Here is a 20,088-nt window from a genome sequence, read left to right as displayed (position 1 = left end):
CGTCTTCTACCCCAAATACAGCTCAGACTCAAATACAGCTTGAGAACAGATATGAAGTATTGAGTAATATGGATGAAGAATCCCCAAATGCAGTCAGACAGAGATCGCATGACTCAGCAGCTAACTCTGCATGGAACAGAGACTCAAGGCCGACTAGACAGCGGCATTCTGCTCCGATTGCACCTGAGATAAGAACACTAGTTGTAGGAGATTCAATAATCAGGAATTTTAGGAGCAAATCTACAATGACATGCTGCTTACCTCATGCAACAGTTTCTGATGTAAACAAAGAACTTAAGGAAATTCTGGAAAAGCACAAGACTGCAAAACGGATTATCATCCATGTGGGGAAGAATGATATTCGGAAGGAACAGTCAGAACTGCTCAAGAGAGATTTCTGTGAACTCTTGGAAACAGTTGAAAGATTGAAAATTCAGCCGTTCATCAGTGGACCACTCCCTGCAAGAGGGACAAATATGTTTTCACGGCTTCTTGGTCTAAATGTATGGCTGCAGAAAACATGTAACAGGAAAGGACTGAATTTTATTGACAACTTCAATCTCTTCTGGAACCAAAGACAACTGTTGACATCAGACGGCCTTCACCCAAACAAACTTGGTGCAAAGGTGCTAAAGGACAATATCTTTTTCTCCCTCCATCATTCATCAGCTGTGTGTGCCACTGACCTCAATCCAAATGGCACATACACACCTAGCAAATGTCCAGATGACCACAGGACCTCAAATCAGCTCCCGAGTGGACGTGGGGCTGACGCATCACCAAAGGACAGTGATAACGCCACGCAGCCCAAACACCCACTGTTGATAGAGACACTGTCACTGGCCCTCTGCTCAACACAGACAGACTGTGACGCATCAGAACAGCATCAAGTCTCGTCACTCAAAAATGATCCTCAGGAAAACAGCCAGGAAAACATATTTCAGCAGCCAGAAACTCCAGAGCCACAGCCTCTGTCACCAGACACATTCTCATTGTCACCTTGCTTGCCTCTCTTGGGTTTCTCAAAAAAGATGGAGCAACTGGTGCATGCTGGAACTAAACTTTCACACTCCATTGCCGCAAGCCCCCAGTTACCAACCAAAAAGCGGCCTGCTCCACAACCACCTCTGAGTCCACCTGGAAGAGCCCTCCGATTTTTGCCCCACCGCCGGGGCCCAAACAACAATGCCCCATCTTCAGCTGGTGAACACAACAGCTCTCCATGATGTGTCTCGGGTGCCTGCTTAGATAACAGTGCCTTTATCAGATGTTTACAGAACAAGCAGGAACCCAGTGTGCCTGTAGCTTTCTCTACACATATATGTGTTGTATTACCTGACAGAAAACCGAAGACTTCTTCAAGCCGTATAGCAAATCACTCAAATCTTGTGTCTATTAAATATAAATCTGAGACTACTGTAGCAAAAATAGCTAAAACTGTTAAGTTAGAACTTTTAAACATCCGATTACTTAACAATAAGTCACTTTTAGTCAATGATTTTATCAACACAAATTGCCTTGATTTTATGCTTTTAAATGAAACTTGGCTAGATGACAGCTGTAGTGCAGCAGTTCTGAATGAAACAGCTCCTTTAAACTTTGACTTTTTGAGTGTTTGCAGAGCCAATAGGAGAGGTGGAGGCATCACTGCACTGTTTAAAGATGTCTATGAATGTAAAAAAGTGTCATTTGGTGACTTTTTGTCTTTTGAATATCTGAGTATAGCACTAAAAGGTGCTTCCCGTATCTTACTGATCATTATCTACAGACCTCCAAAATATTCTACAACTTTTATTGATAATTTTACAGAGCTGTTATCAATAGTAACCTCTGAATTTGACTATTTTACCATTGCTGGGGATTTTAATATTCACATTGATAATCCAGAAATCAATGCTGTTTTCAACACTTTTCATCGGACTCAGCATGTTCAAAGACCCACACACAATCGTGGACACACTCTTGATCTACTTATAACTAAGGGTTTACACATTTCATCGACTGTTGTTAAGGATGTTGCACTATCTGATCATTTCTGTATTTTCATTGACATATTGATCACTCCAGCTATTAAAGACAGATCTGTCTCTGTCAGAAAGAGATGCATAAATGAGAACACTAATGAGCAGTTTATGAAGGCCATATCGCTAGCACCAAGTATATCTGCAGACTCTGTTGATTCTCTCCTTGATTTGTTTAAATCTAAAATTAAGAATGTCATAGACGACATTGCTCCTGTTAGAGCCAAGAAGATAACTAGCAGGCAAAGGGGATCTTGGACAAGGTCCCCAAGAGTACAAATGATGAAAAGACAGTGCAGAAAAGCTGAGCGTATGTGGAGAAAGACGAAACTAGTAGCCCATTATAATATCTATAAAGACAGTCTTCGTGCTTTTAATATGGAACTAAGCACTGCTAGGCAGATTTTCTTTTCAAGCCTTATAAACAGCAACGTAAATAATGCTCGTAAACTCTTTGCAACGATAGAGAGACTCACAACCCCCCAGTCGGATTCCCAGTGAACTACTTTCTGAAAGCAAATGTAATGAGTTTGCTCATTTCTTTACTGACACGATCAATAATATCAGAAAGACAATCAGCTCATCCAATCAGCCAAGTTGTGTCGAAGTCAGTCTAGCTCAACCACAACTTAAGAAATCCGACATTATGTCTGATTTCATGGCAATTAACGGTAAAATCTTAGAAGAGATCGTGCAAACTATGAAAACATCAACCTGCAGTCTTGACACGCTCCCCACATCGTTCTTTAAAACGGTGTTTACCTGTTTAGAAATGGATCTTCTAAAAGTGGTAAATGCTTCACTTCTCTCTGGGATTTTTCCTAATTCACTTAAAACTGCAGTTGTTAAACCCCTCTTGAAGAAGAGCAACCTGGAAACACCCTATTGAGCAATTACAGGCCCATCTCAAATCTCCCTTTCATTGGCAAAATCATTGAAAAAGTTGTTTTTGACCAGGTTAACAAGTTCTTAAACTTCAAGGGGTGTTTAGACAATTATCAATCTGGTTTCAGACCACATCACAGTACAGAGAGCGCCCTTATAAAGATAATCAATGATATCCGCCTAAATACAGATTCAGGCAAACTAACAGTGCTAGTACTGCTCGATCTCAGTGTCGCATTTGACACTGTCGATCACAGCATACTTCTGGATAGGCTAGAAAACTGGGTTGGGCTGTCTGGGACGGTCCCCAAATGGTTCAGATCTTACCTTGAAGGGAGAGGTTACTATGTCAGTATAGGTGATCATAGGTCGAGGTGGACACCCATGACATGTGGAGTCCCACAAGGCTCGATTCTGGCACCTCTCCTGTTCAACCTTTATATGCTTCCTCTGAGCCAAATAATGAGAAAAAACAGATCTTCTACCACAGCTATGCTGATGACACTCAGATCTACCTAGCCTTACTGCCTAATGACTACAGCCCCATTGACACCCTCTGCCAATGCATTGATGAAATTAACAATTGGATGTGCCAAAACTTTCTTCAGTTAAACAAAGAGAAAACTGAAGTGATTGCGTTTGGGAACAGAGATGAGGTTCTCAAGGTGAATGCGCACCTTGGCTCTAAGGGTCAAACAACAAAAAATAAGGTCAAGAATCTTGGTGTGACTCTGGAGTCAGATCTGAGTTTCAATAGTCATGTCAAAGCAGTTAGTAAATCAGCATACTATCATCTCAAAAACATTGCAAGAATTAGATGCTTTGTTTCCAGTGAAGCCTTAGAGAAACTTGTTCATGCCTTTATCAGCAGCAGGGTGGATTACTGTAATGGCCTCCTCACTGGCCTCACCAAAAAGACAGTCAGACAGTTACAACTCATCCAGAACGCTGCGGCCAGAATTCTGACCAGAACCATGAAATCAGAGCACATCACACCTGTCCTCAGGTCTTTACACTGGCTCCCAGTTACATTCAGAATAGATTTTAAAGTATTATTACTGGTCTATAAATCACTAAATGGCCTAGGACCTCAATACATTACAGATATGCTCACTGAATACAAACCCAACAGATCACTCAGATTTTTAGGATCAAATAAACTAGAAATTCCAAGAGTTCAGTCAAAGCAGGGTGAATCGGCTTTCAGCTACTACACCCCTCACTGCTGGAATCAGCTTCCAGAAATGATCAGATGTGCTCCAACATTAGGCACATTCAAATCAAGACTGAAAACACATCAGTTTAGCTGTGCCTTTACTGAATGAGCACTGTGCTACGTCCGACAGATCGCACTATTCTATTTTTCTCTTCTTTTTCATTCTTTTATAACACATTTTATCAGTTTTTATGCTTATTTTATTTTTTTTTAACCATTTTTATTATTTGTTTTTATTTTTCTTTACTTGTTTCTTTTATTCCTGTTTGTGTAAAGCACTTTGAATTGCCACTGTGTATGAAATGTGCTATATAAATAAACTTGCCTTGCCTTTACCTGGAACCCTTAAGCCAAACGGCAAGATCCCATGATTGTTCCAATAAGAATCAAAGACACAAGTCATAAAATCTCTCTTTATGCTGATGACATAATTCTTTATTTTACTGATATTACTACTTCTCTCTCCCAGATTATCAAACTTTTTTTACATTTAGCAAATTTTTAGGGTACAAAACAAACTTTACTATCTTGAGTCTTTAAATGTAATAAACGTCCCAGGTCATTATTATCATTAGAAGCATTGAAAATAACTTTTCTCTGCATACTTGCATTTTATGGAATAATCAATCATGTGTTGTATAAAAACAGGGAAATTGTTTTTGTTTAAGATTTGCTAAATGGCAATGTTGTGTTTTAAACTTTTAAGTTTTTTTTTTAATAAACTTTTTGTTGATGAAATTTGGTCAATGAGTAATGCAGTCTTACTCCTAAATAAGGTAAAATAAATCAATTTCAAAATATAAAATATTACACATGTACTATTCCCTGCAATGCATTTATTGATAAATAAAAAGGACTTTTTAAAGTGTTTTGTAACACTAAACCTGGAGATCTAGTACACTTATTTTGCACTTGCAAATAAACTAATGAATTTTGGAAAGGATATACATTGATTTTTAAGTCATTTCAAAAAATAAATAACAGACGAATGCACGATTGTTCATTGTTTTTGTTTATTTTTTGTTATAGTAAAACTGGCTGTGGTATGCTTGATAATGCATTAAAGTTAAACATAAAAATAACAATTGTTATTTTAATTTTTCTTGAGACCTTACATAAGGCAAAATTAATGTATATTACTCCATCCTTTTATAAGGCAAAATATATTACTCCATCCTCTAAAATATTCTGAAAAGATCTAAAATATTTAAAAAATCTTTGACGTCAATTACAAAAAATAAGATTATAAGATCATCTCTTATAGTGAAAGAAAAAGTTACGTACAATTTAATAATTCATAGATGATATATTAAGATCACCACATGATCTTTTTTGACACTTAAACAGTCTCACTTTTCTGCAACTACTTTTTAAAGAATAATAGACATTTTTAAAAAGATCATTGTCTACTATAATGTGAGGTTAAAAAAACGATTACTGACAATTTGGAAGCGAGTTTTTACGTGATCCACCCACTAACACAAAAACAGCAACAGATCATAAAGCAACCTGTAATGCGTTTACTGTGAGAGGAGTAAATATAAATGTAAGTTAGCACAAATTAACACAAACGTCATGCCTTGGGAGTAACAACTAAATAAACTTACCTTAATTAAATGGTCATGAATTGTTTGTTTTAACTCATTTGCTTTTTCTGGTGACAAGGACATGTTTTCGAGCGTAAAAAAGCCACAGAAGTCTAAACTACAAGTCTATTCCAAAACGTTTGATGTCCACGATTGATGCTGAGATCTACCATATCCTTATTGTTCTAATGCTGGATGTTATCTTAACGCCTCCTCCTTCAACTGACTTTTAAATCGTGGCGGTAAGAGGTGGTTAAGTGTAGAAGGAAAATATCTGCGACCGCTTGGGCATGCGCACATCAATATTGCATACTTTTGTGACACTGTACAGCAACAATCGCTGTTTTTACTTTACTGTGAGGGGGTAGGTTTAAGTTTGGGGTATTTGTATGCATTAATAATACACAATTTAGGTGGTATTTAATAATTAAAAGAAATGATTATCGTTAACTTCCGTCCGAATCCCTTCCAGCACCCGGAAATATAAGCGTTGATCGGTAGTCACCATATCTATGAGTTGTCACTATGGTCACGGGCATAGACATTTAATATAAAGCTAGACGCCCCATCGGTCGTTTCGGTCTGTTGCTCTAATCCTCAATGCGGCCGCCATAATGTCGATGATCACGGGCATACATTATAGATTTTTATAGTCACAGGCTCTGTGTGTATTCGCTACTTACTGTATATCAAAAATGACGTGAAACAAAAACAAACTGCTACGATACGATTAACGAAAGGTGGCGCTCGTGAGTAGTAAAATTGCAATGCAACGAAGGAAATGACGTAATGAAAAGGCGGCCTACCTGGATCTTGTAGTTTTCGTAGAATGTAAACATAAATCTGTACTTTACTTTTTGTATAATAAAACGATAACATTTTATTTAAAAGGATGTAAACAGTATTGAACTATTTCGTTCTGCTTTCGCGAGAATAAGGTCTAACGTTTTTATGTACACACAACGTATATATATATATATATATATATATATATATATATATATATATATATATATATATATATATATGTGTGTGTGTGTGTGTGTGTATATATGTGTGTGTGTGTGTGTGTGTGTGTATATATATATATATATATATATATATATATATATATATATATATATATATATATATATATATATATATATATATATATATATATATATATATATATATATATATATATATATATACATACATATACATACATACATATATACATACATATATATATATATATATATATATATATATATATATATGTTTACTCGCACGCACCCGTCAGAATCGGCAGGCTAGCGCAGAAGCTCTATTGAATATAATGGGATAAAATAAACGCCCATATTATAAAGACAAGGTGGGGGAAATGTAATTTAATGCAGTGCTTCTTGTACAATCTGAGACCACTTTATATCAGATATCACTCAGCCAGTGGAGATCGCTGATTTTTAAAGAAAACTGACCTTAAATGAGCCGATTTTTGCCTAAAACTAAACCTAAAACTTTTTTTACATATTTCCCAAATGATGTTTAACTTAGCAAGAATTTTTTAACAGTAATTCCTATAATATTTTTCTTCTGGAGAAAGTCTAATTTGTTTTATTTCGGCTAGAATAAAAGCAGTTTTAAATTTTCTAAAAACATTTTAAGGTCAAAATTATTAGCCCCTTTCAGCTATTTTTATTTCGATAGTCTACAGAACAAACCATCCTTATAAATAACTAGCCTAATTACCCTAACCTGCCTAGTTAACCCTTTAAATGTCACTTTAAGCTGAATAATAGTATCTTGAAAAATATCTAGTGAAATATTATTTACTGTCATCATAGCAAAGATAAAAGAAATCAGTTATTAGAGATAAGTTATCAAAACTATTATGTTGAGGAACGTGTTATAAAAATCTTCTCTCCATTAAACAGAAAGTGGGGGAAAAAAAACAGGAAACACATGTGTATGTGTGTGTAAACATGCATACAGTTGAAGTCAGTGAATTTATTAGCCCTCCTGAATTATTAACCCCCTGTATAATTTTCCCCAATTTCTGATTTTGTATAACACATTTCTAAACATAATAATTCTAATAACAAAATTCTAATATGATTTCCTTTACCTTTGCCATGATGACAGAACATAATTTTTTCTCATATATTTTTCAAGATACTAGTATTCATCATAAACAGCAATTTAAAGGTGTAAATAGGTTAATTAGGTAAGTTGGCAAGTTAGGGGAATTAAACAAATCGTGTAACAATTGAAAAAAATGCTTAAGGGGGGTAATAATATTTATATTTAATAATATTAACGGGTTAAAATTTTTTTAAACTTTTCATTTTAGGCAATATAAAACAATAAGAAAAAATACTGTGAAAATTGCCTTGCTCTGTTAAACATCACTTTAGAAAATATTTTAAAAAGAAAAACAATTCATAAGATGGCTCATATTTTGACTTCAACTGTATTGTATTTAGTTTATTATTCATGTGTGTTTTGATACACACGTAATCTATAAACCAAAAAGATTGTTTTGGCTAGTAGACAGAGTTAAATTACCAGTTTTGGAAATATTGGATCACTTCCCTGCAACTAGCACAGAAAGAGGCATCTAATTTGACTAAGCAATTGGCATTATACCCACAATGAAATACTTCTGTTAAGCATAAGGACTGACAAAACATATAATAAAAACACACACTGCATGTCCACAATCTGCAATTCATCATTTGGACTTTTCAGTTACTTAGGCCTGTTTCATTTCAATGTTTAGGTAAACAGAATCCTATAGGTTACCTTTCTTAACGTTTCACACTGTTCATAAAAAGTAGTCAATTCTAAATATGTGTAAACTGAATGAAAGATACTATTTGAAAGCAAAGTATTGCACTAAGTATATGCACAAATGATTAATAATAAACAAACAATAATACAAAAACAGCAATATTTTGTAAGTAAAATGTATTATGTACATTCATGTACAAGTGGAAACCACACCACTTATTACATTTGGGGTAAATCTACAGTCAGTTTATTACTAAAAGATCCTCAATTGGTAACATGAATAGTAACTCGCTGAGCTTTAACCTGTAGAAAATATTCTACAACTTTTATTGATAATTTTACAGAGCTGTTATCAATAGTAACCTCTGAATTTGACTATTTTACCATTGCTGGGGATTTTAATATTCACATTGATAATCCAGAAATCAATGCTGTTTTCAACACTTTTCATCGGACTCAGCATGTTCAAAGACCCACACACAATCGTGGACACACTCTTGATCTACTTATAACTAAGGGTTTACACATTTCATCGACTGTTGTTAAGGATGTTGCACTATCTGATCATTTCTGTATTTTCATTGACATATTGATCACTCCAGCTATTAAAGACAGATCTGTCTCTGTCAGAAAGAGATGCATAAATGAGAACACTAATGAGCAGTTTATGAAGGCCATATCGCTAGCACCAAGTATATCTGCAGACTCTGTTGATTCTCTCCTTGATTTGTTTAAATCTAAAATTAAGAATGTCATAGACGACATTGCTCCTGTTAGAGCCAAGAAGATAACTAGCAGGCAAAGGGGATCTTGGACAAGGTCCCCAAGAGTACAAATGATGAAAAGACAGTGCAGAAAAGCTGAGCGTATGTGGAGAAAGACGAAACTAGTAGCCCATTATAATATCTATAAAGACAGTCTTCGTGCTTTTAATATGGAACTAAGCACTGCTAGGCAGATTTTCTTTTCAAGCCTTATAAACAGCAACGTAAATAATGCTCGTAAACTCTTTGCAACGATAGAGAGACTCACAACCCCCCCCCCCCCAGTCGGAACAATTGTTATTTTAATTTTTCTTGAGACCTTACATAAGGCAAAATTAATGTATATTACTCCATCCTTTTATAAGGCAAAATATATTACTCCATCCTCTAAAATATTCTGAAAAGATCTAAAATATTTAAAAAATCTTTGACGTCAATTACAAAAAATAAGATTATAAGATCATCTCTTATAGTGAAAGAAAAAGTTACGTACAATTTAATAATTCATAGATGATATATTAAGATCACCACATGATCTTTTTTGACACTTAAACAGTCTCACTTTTCTGCAACTACTTTTTAAAGAATAATAGACATTTTTAAAAAGATCATTGTCTACTATAATGTGAGGTTAAAAAAACGATTACTGACAATTTGGAAGCGAGTTTTTACGTGATCCACCCACTAACACAAAAACAGCAACAGATCATAAAGCAACCTGTAATGCGTTTACTGTGAGAGGAGTAAATATAAATGTAAGTTAGCACAAATTAACACAAACGTCATGCCTTGGGAGTAACAACTAAATAAACTTACCTTAATTAAATGGTCATGAATTGTTTGTTTTAACTCATTTGCTTTTTCTGGTGACAAGGACATGTTTTCGAGCGTAAAAAAGCCACAGAAGTCTAAACTACAAGTCTATTCCAAAACGTTTGATGTCCACGATTGATGCTGAGATCTACCATATCCTTATTGTTCTAATGCTGGATGTTATCTTAACGCCTCCTCCTTCAACTGACTTTTAAATCGTGGCGGTAAGAGGTGGTTAAGTGTAGAAGGAAAATATCTGCGACCGCTTGGGCATGCGCACATCAATATTGCATACTTTTGTGACACTGTACAGCAACAATCGCTGTTTTTACTTTACTGTGAGGGGGTAGGTTTAAGTTTGGGGTATTTGTATGCATTAATAATACACAATTTAGGTGGTATTTAATAATTAAAAGAAATGATTATCGTTAACTTCCGTCCGAATCCCTTCCAGCACCCGGAAATATAAGCGTTGATCGGTAGTCACCATATCTATGAGTTGTCACTATGGTCACGGGCATAGACATTTAATATAAAGCTAGACGCCCCATCGGTCGTTTCGGTCTGTTGCTCTAATCCTCAATGCGGCCACCATAATGTCGATGATCACGGGCATACATTATTGATTTTTATAGTCACAGGCTCTGTGTGTATTCGCTACTTACTGTATATCAAAAATGACGTGAAACAAAAACAAACTGCTACGATACGATTAACGAAAGGTGGCGCTCGTGAGTAGTAAAATTGCAATGCAACGAAGGAAATGACGTAATGAAAAGGCGGCCTACCTGGATCTTGTAGTTTTCGTAGAATGTAAACATAAATCTGTACTTTACTTTTTGTATAATAAAACGATAACATTTTATTTAAAAGGATGTAAACAGTATTGAACTATTTCGTTCTGCTTTCGCGAGAATAAGGTCTAACGTTTTTATGTACACACAACGTATATATATATATATATATATATATATATATATATATATATATATATATATATATATATATATATATATATATATATATATATGTGTGTGTGTGTGTGTATATATGTGTGTGTGTGTGTATATGTATGTATGTGTATATATATATATATATATATATATATATATATATATATATATATATATATATATACATACATATATACATACATATATATATATATATATATATATATATATATGTTTACTCGCACGCACCCGTCAGAATCGGCAGGCTAGCGCAGAAGCTCTATTGAATATAATGGGATAAAATAAACGCCCATATTATAAAGACAAGGTGGGGGAAATGTAATTTAATGCAGTGCTTCTTGTACAATCTGAGACCACTTTATATCAGATATCACTCAGCCAGTGGAGATCGCTGATTTTTAAAGAAAACTGACCTTAAATGAGCCAATTTTTGCCTAAAACTAAACCTAAAACTTTTTTTACATATTTCCCAAATGATGTTTAACTTAGCAAGAATTTTTTAACAGTAATTCCTATAATATTTTTCTTCTGGAGAAAGTCTAATTTGTTTTATTTCGGCTAGAATAAAAGCAGTTTTAAATTTTCTAAAAACATTTTAAGGTCAAAATTATTAGCCCCTTTCAGCTATTTTTATTTCGATAGTCTACAGAACAAACCATCCTTATAAATAACTAGCCTAATTACCCTAACCTGCCTAGTTAACCCTTTAAATGTCACTTTAAGCTGAATAATAGTATCTTGAAAAATATCTAGTGAAATATTATTTACTGTCATCATAGCAAAGATAAAAGAAATCAGTTATTAGAGATAAGTTATCAAAACTATTATGTTGAGGAACGTGTTATAAAAATCTTCTCTCCATTAAACAGAAAGTGGGGGAAAAAAAACAGGAAACACATGTGTATGTGTGTGTAAACATGCATACAGTTGAAGTCAGTGAATTTATTAGCCCTCCTGAATTATTAACCCCCTGTATAATTTTCCCCAATTTCTGATTTTGTATAACACATTTCTAAACATAATAATTCTAATAACAAAATTCTAATATGATTTCCTTTACCTTTGCCATGATGACAGAACATAATTTTTTCTCATATATTTTTCAAGATACTAGTATTCATCATAAACAGCAATTTAAAGGTGTAAATAGGTTAATTAGGTAAGTTGGCAAGTTAGGGGAATTAAACAAATCGTGTAACAATTGAAAAAAATGCTTAAGGGGGGTAATAATATTTATATTTAATAATATTAACGGGTTAAAATTTTTTTAAACTTTTCATTTTAGGCAATATAAAACAATAAGAAAAAATACTGTGAAAATTGCCTTGCTCTGTTAAACATCACTTTAGAAAATATTTTAAAAAGAAAAACAATTCATAAGATGGCTCATATTTTGACTTCAACTGTATTGTATTTAGTTTATTATTCATGTGTGTTTTGATACACACGTAATCTATAAACCAAAAAGATTGTTTTGGCTAGTAGACAGAGTTAAATTACCAGTTTTGGAAATATTGGATCACTTCCCTGCAACTAGCACAGAAAGAGGCATCTAATTTGACTAAGCAATTGGCATTATACCCACAATGAAATACTTCTGTTAAGCATAAGGACTGACAAAACATATAATAAAAACACACACTGCATGTCCACAATCTGCAATTCATCATTTGGACTTTTCAGTTACTTAGGCCTGTTTCATTTCAATGTTTAGGTAAACAGAATCCTATAGGTTACCTTTCTTAACGTTTCACACTGTTCATAAAAAGTAGTCAATTCTAAATATGTGTAAACTGAATGAAAGATACTATTTGAAAGCAAAGTATTGCACTAAGTATATGCACAAATGATTAATAATAAACAAACAATAATACAAAAACAGCAATATTTTGTAAGTAAAATGTATTATGTACATTCATGTACAAGTGGAAACCACACCACTTATTACATTTGGGGTAAATCTACAGTCAGTTTATTACTAAAAGATCCTCAATTGGTAACATGAATAGTAACTCGCTGAGCTTTAACCTGTAGAAAATATTCTACAACTTTTATTGATAATTTTACAGAGCTGTTATCAATAGTAACCTCTGAATTTGACTATTTTACCATTGCTGGGGATTTTAATATTCACATTGATAATCCAGAAATCAATGCTGTTTTCAACACTTTTCATCGGACTCAGCATGTTCAAAGACCCACACACAATCGTGGACACACTCTTGATCTACTTATAACTAAGGGTTTACACATTTCATCGACTGTTGTTAAGGATGTTGCACTATCTGATCATTTCTGTATTTTCATTGACATATTGATCACTCCAGCTATTAAAGACAGATCTGTCTCTGTCAGAAAGAGATGCATAAATGAGAACACTAATGAGCAGTTTATGAAGGCCATATCGCTAGCACCAAGTATATCTGCAGACTCTGTTGATTCTCTCCTTGATTTGTTTAAATCTAAAATTAAGAATGTCATAGACGACATTGCTCCTGTTAGAGCCAAGAAGATAACTAGCAGGCAAAGGGGATCTTGGACAAGGTCCCCAAGAGTACAAATGATGAAAAGACAGTGCAGAAAAGCTGAGCGTATGTGGAGAAAGACGAAACTAGTAGCCCATTATAATATCTATAAAGACAGTCTTCGTGCTTTTAATATGGAACTAAGCACTGCTAGGCAGATTTTCTTTTCAAGCCTTATAAACAGCAACGTAAATAATGCTCGTAAACTCTTTGCAACGATAGAGAGACTCACAACCCCCCCCCCCCCCCAGTCGGAACAATTGTTATTTTAATTTTTCTTGAGACCTTACATAAGGCAAAATTAATGTATATTACTCCATCCTTTTATAAGGCAAAATATATTACTCCATCCTCTAAAATATTCTGAAAAGATCTAAAATATTTAAAAAATCTTTGACGTCAATTACAAAAAATAAGATTATAAGATCATCTCTTATAGTGAAAGAAAAAGTTACGTACAATTTAATAATTCATAGATGATATATTAAGATCACCACATGATCTTTTTTGACACTTAAACAGTCTCACTTTTCTGCAACTACTTTTTAAAGAATAATAGACATTTTTAAAAAGATCATTGTCTACTATAATGTGAGGTTAAAAAAACGATTACTGACAATTTGGAAGCGAGTTTTTACGTGATCCACCCACTAACACAAAAACAGCAACAGATCATAAAGCAACCTGTAATGCGTTTACTGTGAGAGGAGTAAATATAAATGTAAGTTAGCACAAATTAACACAAACGTCATGCCTTGGGAGTAACAACTAAATAAACTTACCTTAATTAAATGGTCATGAATTGTTTGTTTTAACTCATTTGCTTTTTCTGGTGACAAGGACATGTTTTCGAGCGTAAAAAAGCCACAGAAGTCTAAACTACAAGTCTATTCCAAAACGTTTGATGTCCACGATTGATGCTGAGATCTACCATATCCTTATTGTTCTAATGCTGGATGTTATCTTAACGCCTCCTCCTTCAACTGACTTTTAAATCGTGGCGGTAAGAGGTGGTTAAGTGTAGAAGGAAAATATCTGCGACCGCTTGGGCATGCGCACATCAATATTGCATACTTTTGTGACACTGTACAGCAACAATCGCTGTTTTTACTTTACTGTGAGGGGGTAGGTTTAAGTTTGGGGTATTTGTATGCATTAATAATACACAATTTAGGTGGTATTTAATAATTAAAAGAAATGATTATCGTTAACTTCCGTCCGAATCCCTTCCAGCACCCGGAAATATAAGCGTTGATCGGTAGTCACCATATCTATGAGTTGTCACTATGGTCACGGGCATAGACATTTAATATAAAGCTAGACGCCCCATCGGTCGTTTCGGTCTGTTGCTCTAATCCTCAATGCGGCCGCCATAATGTCGATGATCACGGGCATACATTATAGATTTTTATAGTCACAGGCTCTGTGTGTATTCGCTACTTACTGTATATCAAAAATGACGTGAAACAAAAACAAACTGCTACGATACGATTAACGAAAGGTGGCGCTCGTGAGTAGTAAAATTGCAATGCAACGAAGGAAATGACGTAATGAAAAGGCGGCCTACCTGGATCTTGTAGTTTTCGTAGAATGTAAACATAAATCTGTACTTTACTTTTTGTATAATAAAACGATAACATTTTATTTAAAAGGATGTAAACAGTATTGAACTATTTCGTTCTGCTTTCGCGAGAATAAGGTCTAACGTTTTTATGTACACACAACGTATATATATATATATATATATATATATATATATATATATATATATATATATATATATATATATATATATATATATATATATATATGTGTGTGTGGGTGTGTATATATGTGTGTGTGTGTGTGTGTATATATATATATATATATATATATATATATATACATACATATATATATATATATATATATATATATATATATATATATATGTTTACTCGCACGCACCCGTCAGAATCGGCAGGCTAGCGCAGAAGCTCTATTGAATATAATGGGATAAAATAAACGCCCATATTATAAAGACAAGGTGGGGGAAATGTAATTTAATGCAGTGCTTCTTGTACAATCTGAGACCACTTTATATCAGATATCACTCAGCCAGTGGAGATCGCTGATTTTTAAAGAAAACTGACCTTAAATGAGCCGATTTTTGCCTAAAACTAAACCTAAAACTTTTTTTACATATTTCCCAAATGATGTTTAACTTAGCAAGAATTTTTTAACAGTAATTCCTATAATATTTTTCTTCTGGAGAAAGTCTAATTTGTTTTATTTCGGCTAGAATAAAAGCAGTTTTAAATTTTCTAAAAACATTTTAAGGTCAAAATTATTAGCCCCTTTCAGCTATTTTTATTTCGATAGTCTACAGAACAAACCATCCTTATAAATAACTAGCCTAATTACCCTAACCTGCCTAGTTAACCCTTTAAATGTCACTTTAAGCTGAATAATAGTATCTTGAAAAATATCTAGTGAAATATTATTTACTGTCATCATAGCAAAGATAAAAGAAATCAGTTATTAGAGATAAGTTATCAAAACTATTATGTTGAGGAACGTGTTATAAAAATCTTCTCTCCATTAAACAGAAAGTGGGGGAAAAAAAACAGGAAACACATGTGTATGTGTGTGTAAACATGCATACAGTTGAAGTCAGTGAATTTATTAGCCCTCCTGAATTATTAACCCCCTGTATAATTTTCCCCAATTTCTGATTTTGTATAACACATTTCTAAACATAATAATTCTAATAACAAAATTCTAATATGATTTCCTTTACCTTTGCCATGATGACAGAACATAATTTTTTCTCATATATTTTTCAAGATACTAGTATTCATCATAAACAGCAATTTAAAGGTGTAAATAGGTTAATTAGGTAAGTTGGCAAGTTAGGGGAATTAAACAAATCGTGTAACAATTGAAAAAAATGCTTAAGGGGGGTAATAATATTTATATTTAATAATATTAACGGGTTAAAATTTTTTTAAACTTTTCATTTTAGGCAATATAAAACAATAAGAAAAAATACTGTGAAAATTGCCTTGCTCTGTTAAACATCACTTTAGAAAATATTTTAAAAAGAAAAACAATTCATAAGATGGCTCATATTTTGACTTCAACTGTATTGTATTTAGTTTATTATTCATGTGTGTTTTGATACACACGTAATCTATAAACCAAAAAGATTGTTTTGGCTAGTAGACAGAGTTAAATTACCAGTTTTGGAAATATTGGATCACTTCCCTGCAACTAGCACAGAAAGAGGCATCTAATTTGACTAAGCAATTGGCATTATACCCACAATGAAATACTTCTGTTAAGCATAAGGACTGACAAAACATATAATAAAAACACACACTGCATGTCCACAATCTGCAATTCATCATTTGGACTTTTCAGTTACTTAGGCCTGTTTCATTTCAATGTTTAGGTAAACAGAATCCTATAGGTTACCTTTCTTAACGTTTCACACTGTTCATAAAAAGTAGTCAATTCTAAATATGTGTAAACTGAATGAAAGATACTATTTGAAAGCAAAGTATTGCACTAAGTATATGCACAAATGATTAATAATAAACAAACAATAATACAAAAACAGCAATATTTTGTAAGTAAAATGTATTATGTACATTCATGTACAAGTGGAAACCACACCACTTATTACATTTGGGGTAAATCTACAGTCAGTTTATTACTAAAAGATCCTCAATTGGTAACATGAATAGTAACTCGCTGAGCTTTAACCTGTAGAAAATATTCTACAACTTTTATTGATAATTTTACAGAGCTGTTATCAATAGTAACCTCTGAATTTGACTATTTTACCATTGCTGGGGATTTTAATATTCACATTGATAATCCAGAAATCAATGCTGTTTTCAACACTTTTCATCGGACTCAGCATGTTCAAAGACCCACACACAATCGTGGACACACTCTTGATCTACTTATAACTAAGGGTTTACACATTTCATCGACTGTTGTTAAGGATGTTGCACTATCTGATCATTTCTGTATTTTCATTGACATATTGATCACTCCAGCTATTAAAGACAGATCTGTCTCTGTCAGAAAGAGATGCATAAATGAGAACACTAATGAGCAGTTTATGAAGGCCATATCGCTAGCACCAAGTATATCTGCAGACTCTGTTGATTCTCTCCTTGATTTGTTTAAATCTAAAATTAAGAATGTCATAGACGACATTTCTCCTGTTAGAGCCAAGAAGATAACTAGCAGGCAAAGGGGATCTTGGACAAGGTCCCCAAGAGTACAAATGATGAAAAGACAGTGCAGAAAAGCTGAGCGTATGTGGAGAAAGACGAAACTAGTAGCCCATTATAATATCTATAAAGACAGTCTTCGTGCTTTTAATATGGAACTAAGCACTGCTAGGCAGATTTTCTTTTCAAGCCTTATAAACAGCAACGTAAATAATGCTCGTAAACTCTTTGCAACGATAGAGAGACTCACAACCCCCCCCCCCAGTCGGAACAATTGTTATTTTAATTTTTCTTGAGACCTTACATAAGGCAAAATTAATGTATATTACTCCATCCTTTTATAAGGCAAAATATATTACTCCATCCTCTAAAATATTCTGAAAAGATCTAAAATATTTAAAAAATCTTTGACGTCAATTACAAAAAATAAGATTATAAGATCATCTCTTATAGTGAAAGAAAAAGTTACGTACAATTTAATAATTCATAGATGATATATTAAGATCACCACATGATCTTTTTTGACACTTAAACAGTCTCACTTTTCTGCAACTACTTTTTAAAGAATAATAGACATTTTTAAAAAGATCATTGTCTACTATAATGTGAGGTTAAAAAAACGATTACTGACAATTTGGAAGCGAGTTTTTACGTGATCCACCCACTAACACAAAAACAGCAACAGATCATAAAGCAACCTGTAATGCGTTTACTGTGAGAGGAGTAAATATAAATGTAAGTTAGCACAAATTAACACAAACGTCATGCCTTGGGAGTAACAACTAAATAAACTTACCTTAATTAAATGGTCATGAATTGTTTGTTTTAACTCATTTGCTTTTTCTGGTGACAAGGACATGTTTTCGAGCGTAAAAAAGCCACAGAAGTCTAAACTACAAGTCTATTCCAAAACGTTTGATGTCCACGATTGATGCTGAGATCTACCATATCCTTATTGTTCTAATGCTGGATGTTATCTTAACGCCTCCTCCTTCAACTGACTTTTAAATCGTGGCGGTAAGAGGTGGTTAAGTGTAGAAGGAAAATATCTGCGACCGCTTGGGCATGCGCACATCAATATTGCATACTTTTGTGACACTGTACAGCAACAATCGCTGTTTTTACTTTACTGTGAGGGGGTAGGTTTAAGTTTGGGGTATTTGTATGCATTAATAATACACAATTTAGGTGGTATTTAATAATTAAAAGAAATGATTATCGTTAACTTCCGTCCGAATCCCTTCCAGCACCCGGAAATATAAGCGTTGATCGGTAGTCACCATATCTATGAGTTGTCACTATGGTCACGGGCATAGACATTTAATATAAAGCTAGACGCCCCATCGGTCGTTTCGGTCTGTTGCTCTAATCCTCAATGCGGCCGCCATAATGTCGATGATCACGGGCATACATTATAGATTTTTATAGTCACAGGCTCTGTGTGTATTCGCTACTTACTGTATATCAAAAATGACGTGAAACAAAAACAAACTGCTACGATACGATTAACGAAAGGTGGCGCTCGTGAGTAGTAAAATTGCAATGCAACGAAGGAAATGACGTAATGAAAAGGCGGCCTACCTGGATCTTGTAGTTTTCGTAGAATGTAAACATAAATCTGTACTTTACTTTTTGTATAATAAAACGATAACATTTTATTTAAAAGGATGTAAACAGTATTGAACTATTTCGTTCTGCTTTCGCGAGAATAAGGTCTAACGTTTTTATGTACACACAACGTATATATATATATATATATATATATATATATATATATATATATATATATATATATATATATATATATATATATATATATATGTGTGTGTGTGTGTGTGTGTATATATGTGTGTGTGTGTGTGTGTATATATATATATATATATATATATATATATATATATATATATATATATATATATATATATATATATATATATACATACATATATACATACATATATATATATATATATATATATATATATATATATATATATATATATATATATATATATATATATATATATGTTTACTCGCACGCACCCGTCAGAATCGGCAGGCTAGCGCAGAAGCTCTATTGAATATAATGGGATAAAATAAACGCCCATATTATAAAGACAAGGTGGGGGAAATGTAATTTAATGCAGTGCTTCTTGTACAATCTGAGACCACTTTATATCAGATATCACTCAGCCAGTGGAGATCGCTGATTTTTAAAGAAAACTGACCTTAAATGAGCCGATTTTTGCCTAAAACTAAACCTAAAACTTTTTTTACATATTTCCCAAATGATGTTTAACTTA

The 20,088-nt window shown here is 33.4% G+C and overlaps 1 protein-coding gene across 3 annotated transcripts in view; it reads right to left on the bottom strand.

Annotated features, from left to right (window-relative positions):
- Window positions 1-6,136, bottom strand: part of cep76 (centrosomal protein 76) — an 88,107-nt gene extending 81,971 nt beyond the window's left edge. For 2 of the 3 annotated variants that reach the window (XM_056474812.1, XM_056474814.1), the window contains exon 1: window positions 5,730-6,136. In XM_056474812.1, coding sequence (XP_056330787.1) covers window positions 5,730-5,792 — 63 coding nt within the window. In that variant the 5' untranslated portion in view covers window positions 5,793-6,136. The remainder of the gene's footprint in view (window positions 1-5,729) is intronic. The other variant, XM_056474811.1, reaches the window with a different exon arrangement.
- Between the last annotated feature and the right edge of the window lie 13,952 nt (window positions 6,137-20,088).

This window comes from Danio aesculapii, chromosome 16 (genome assembly GCF_903798145.1).
Source record: "Danio aesculapii chromosome 16, fDanAes4.1, whole genome shotgun sequence".
NCBI classification, from domain to species: Eukaryota; Metazoa; Chordata; class Actinopteri; order Cypriniformes; family Danionidae; genus Danio; species Danio aesculapii.
The sequence above is the reverse complement of the archived record's forward strand: the minus strand, read 5'-3'. Positions and strand labels throughout refer to the sequence as shown.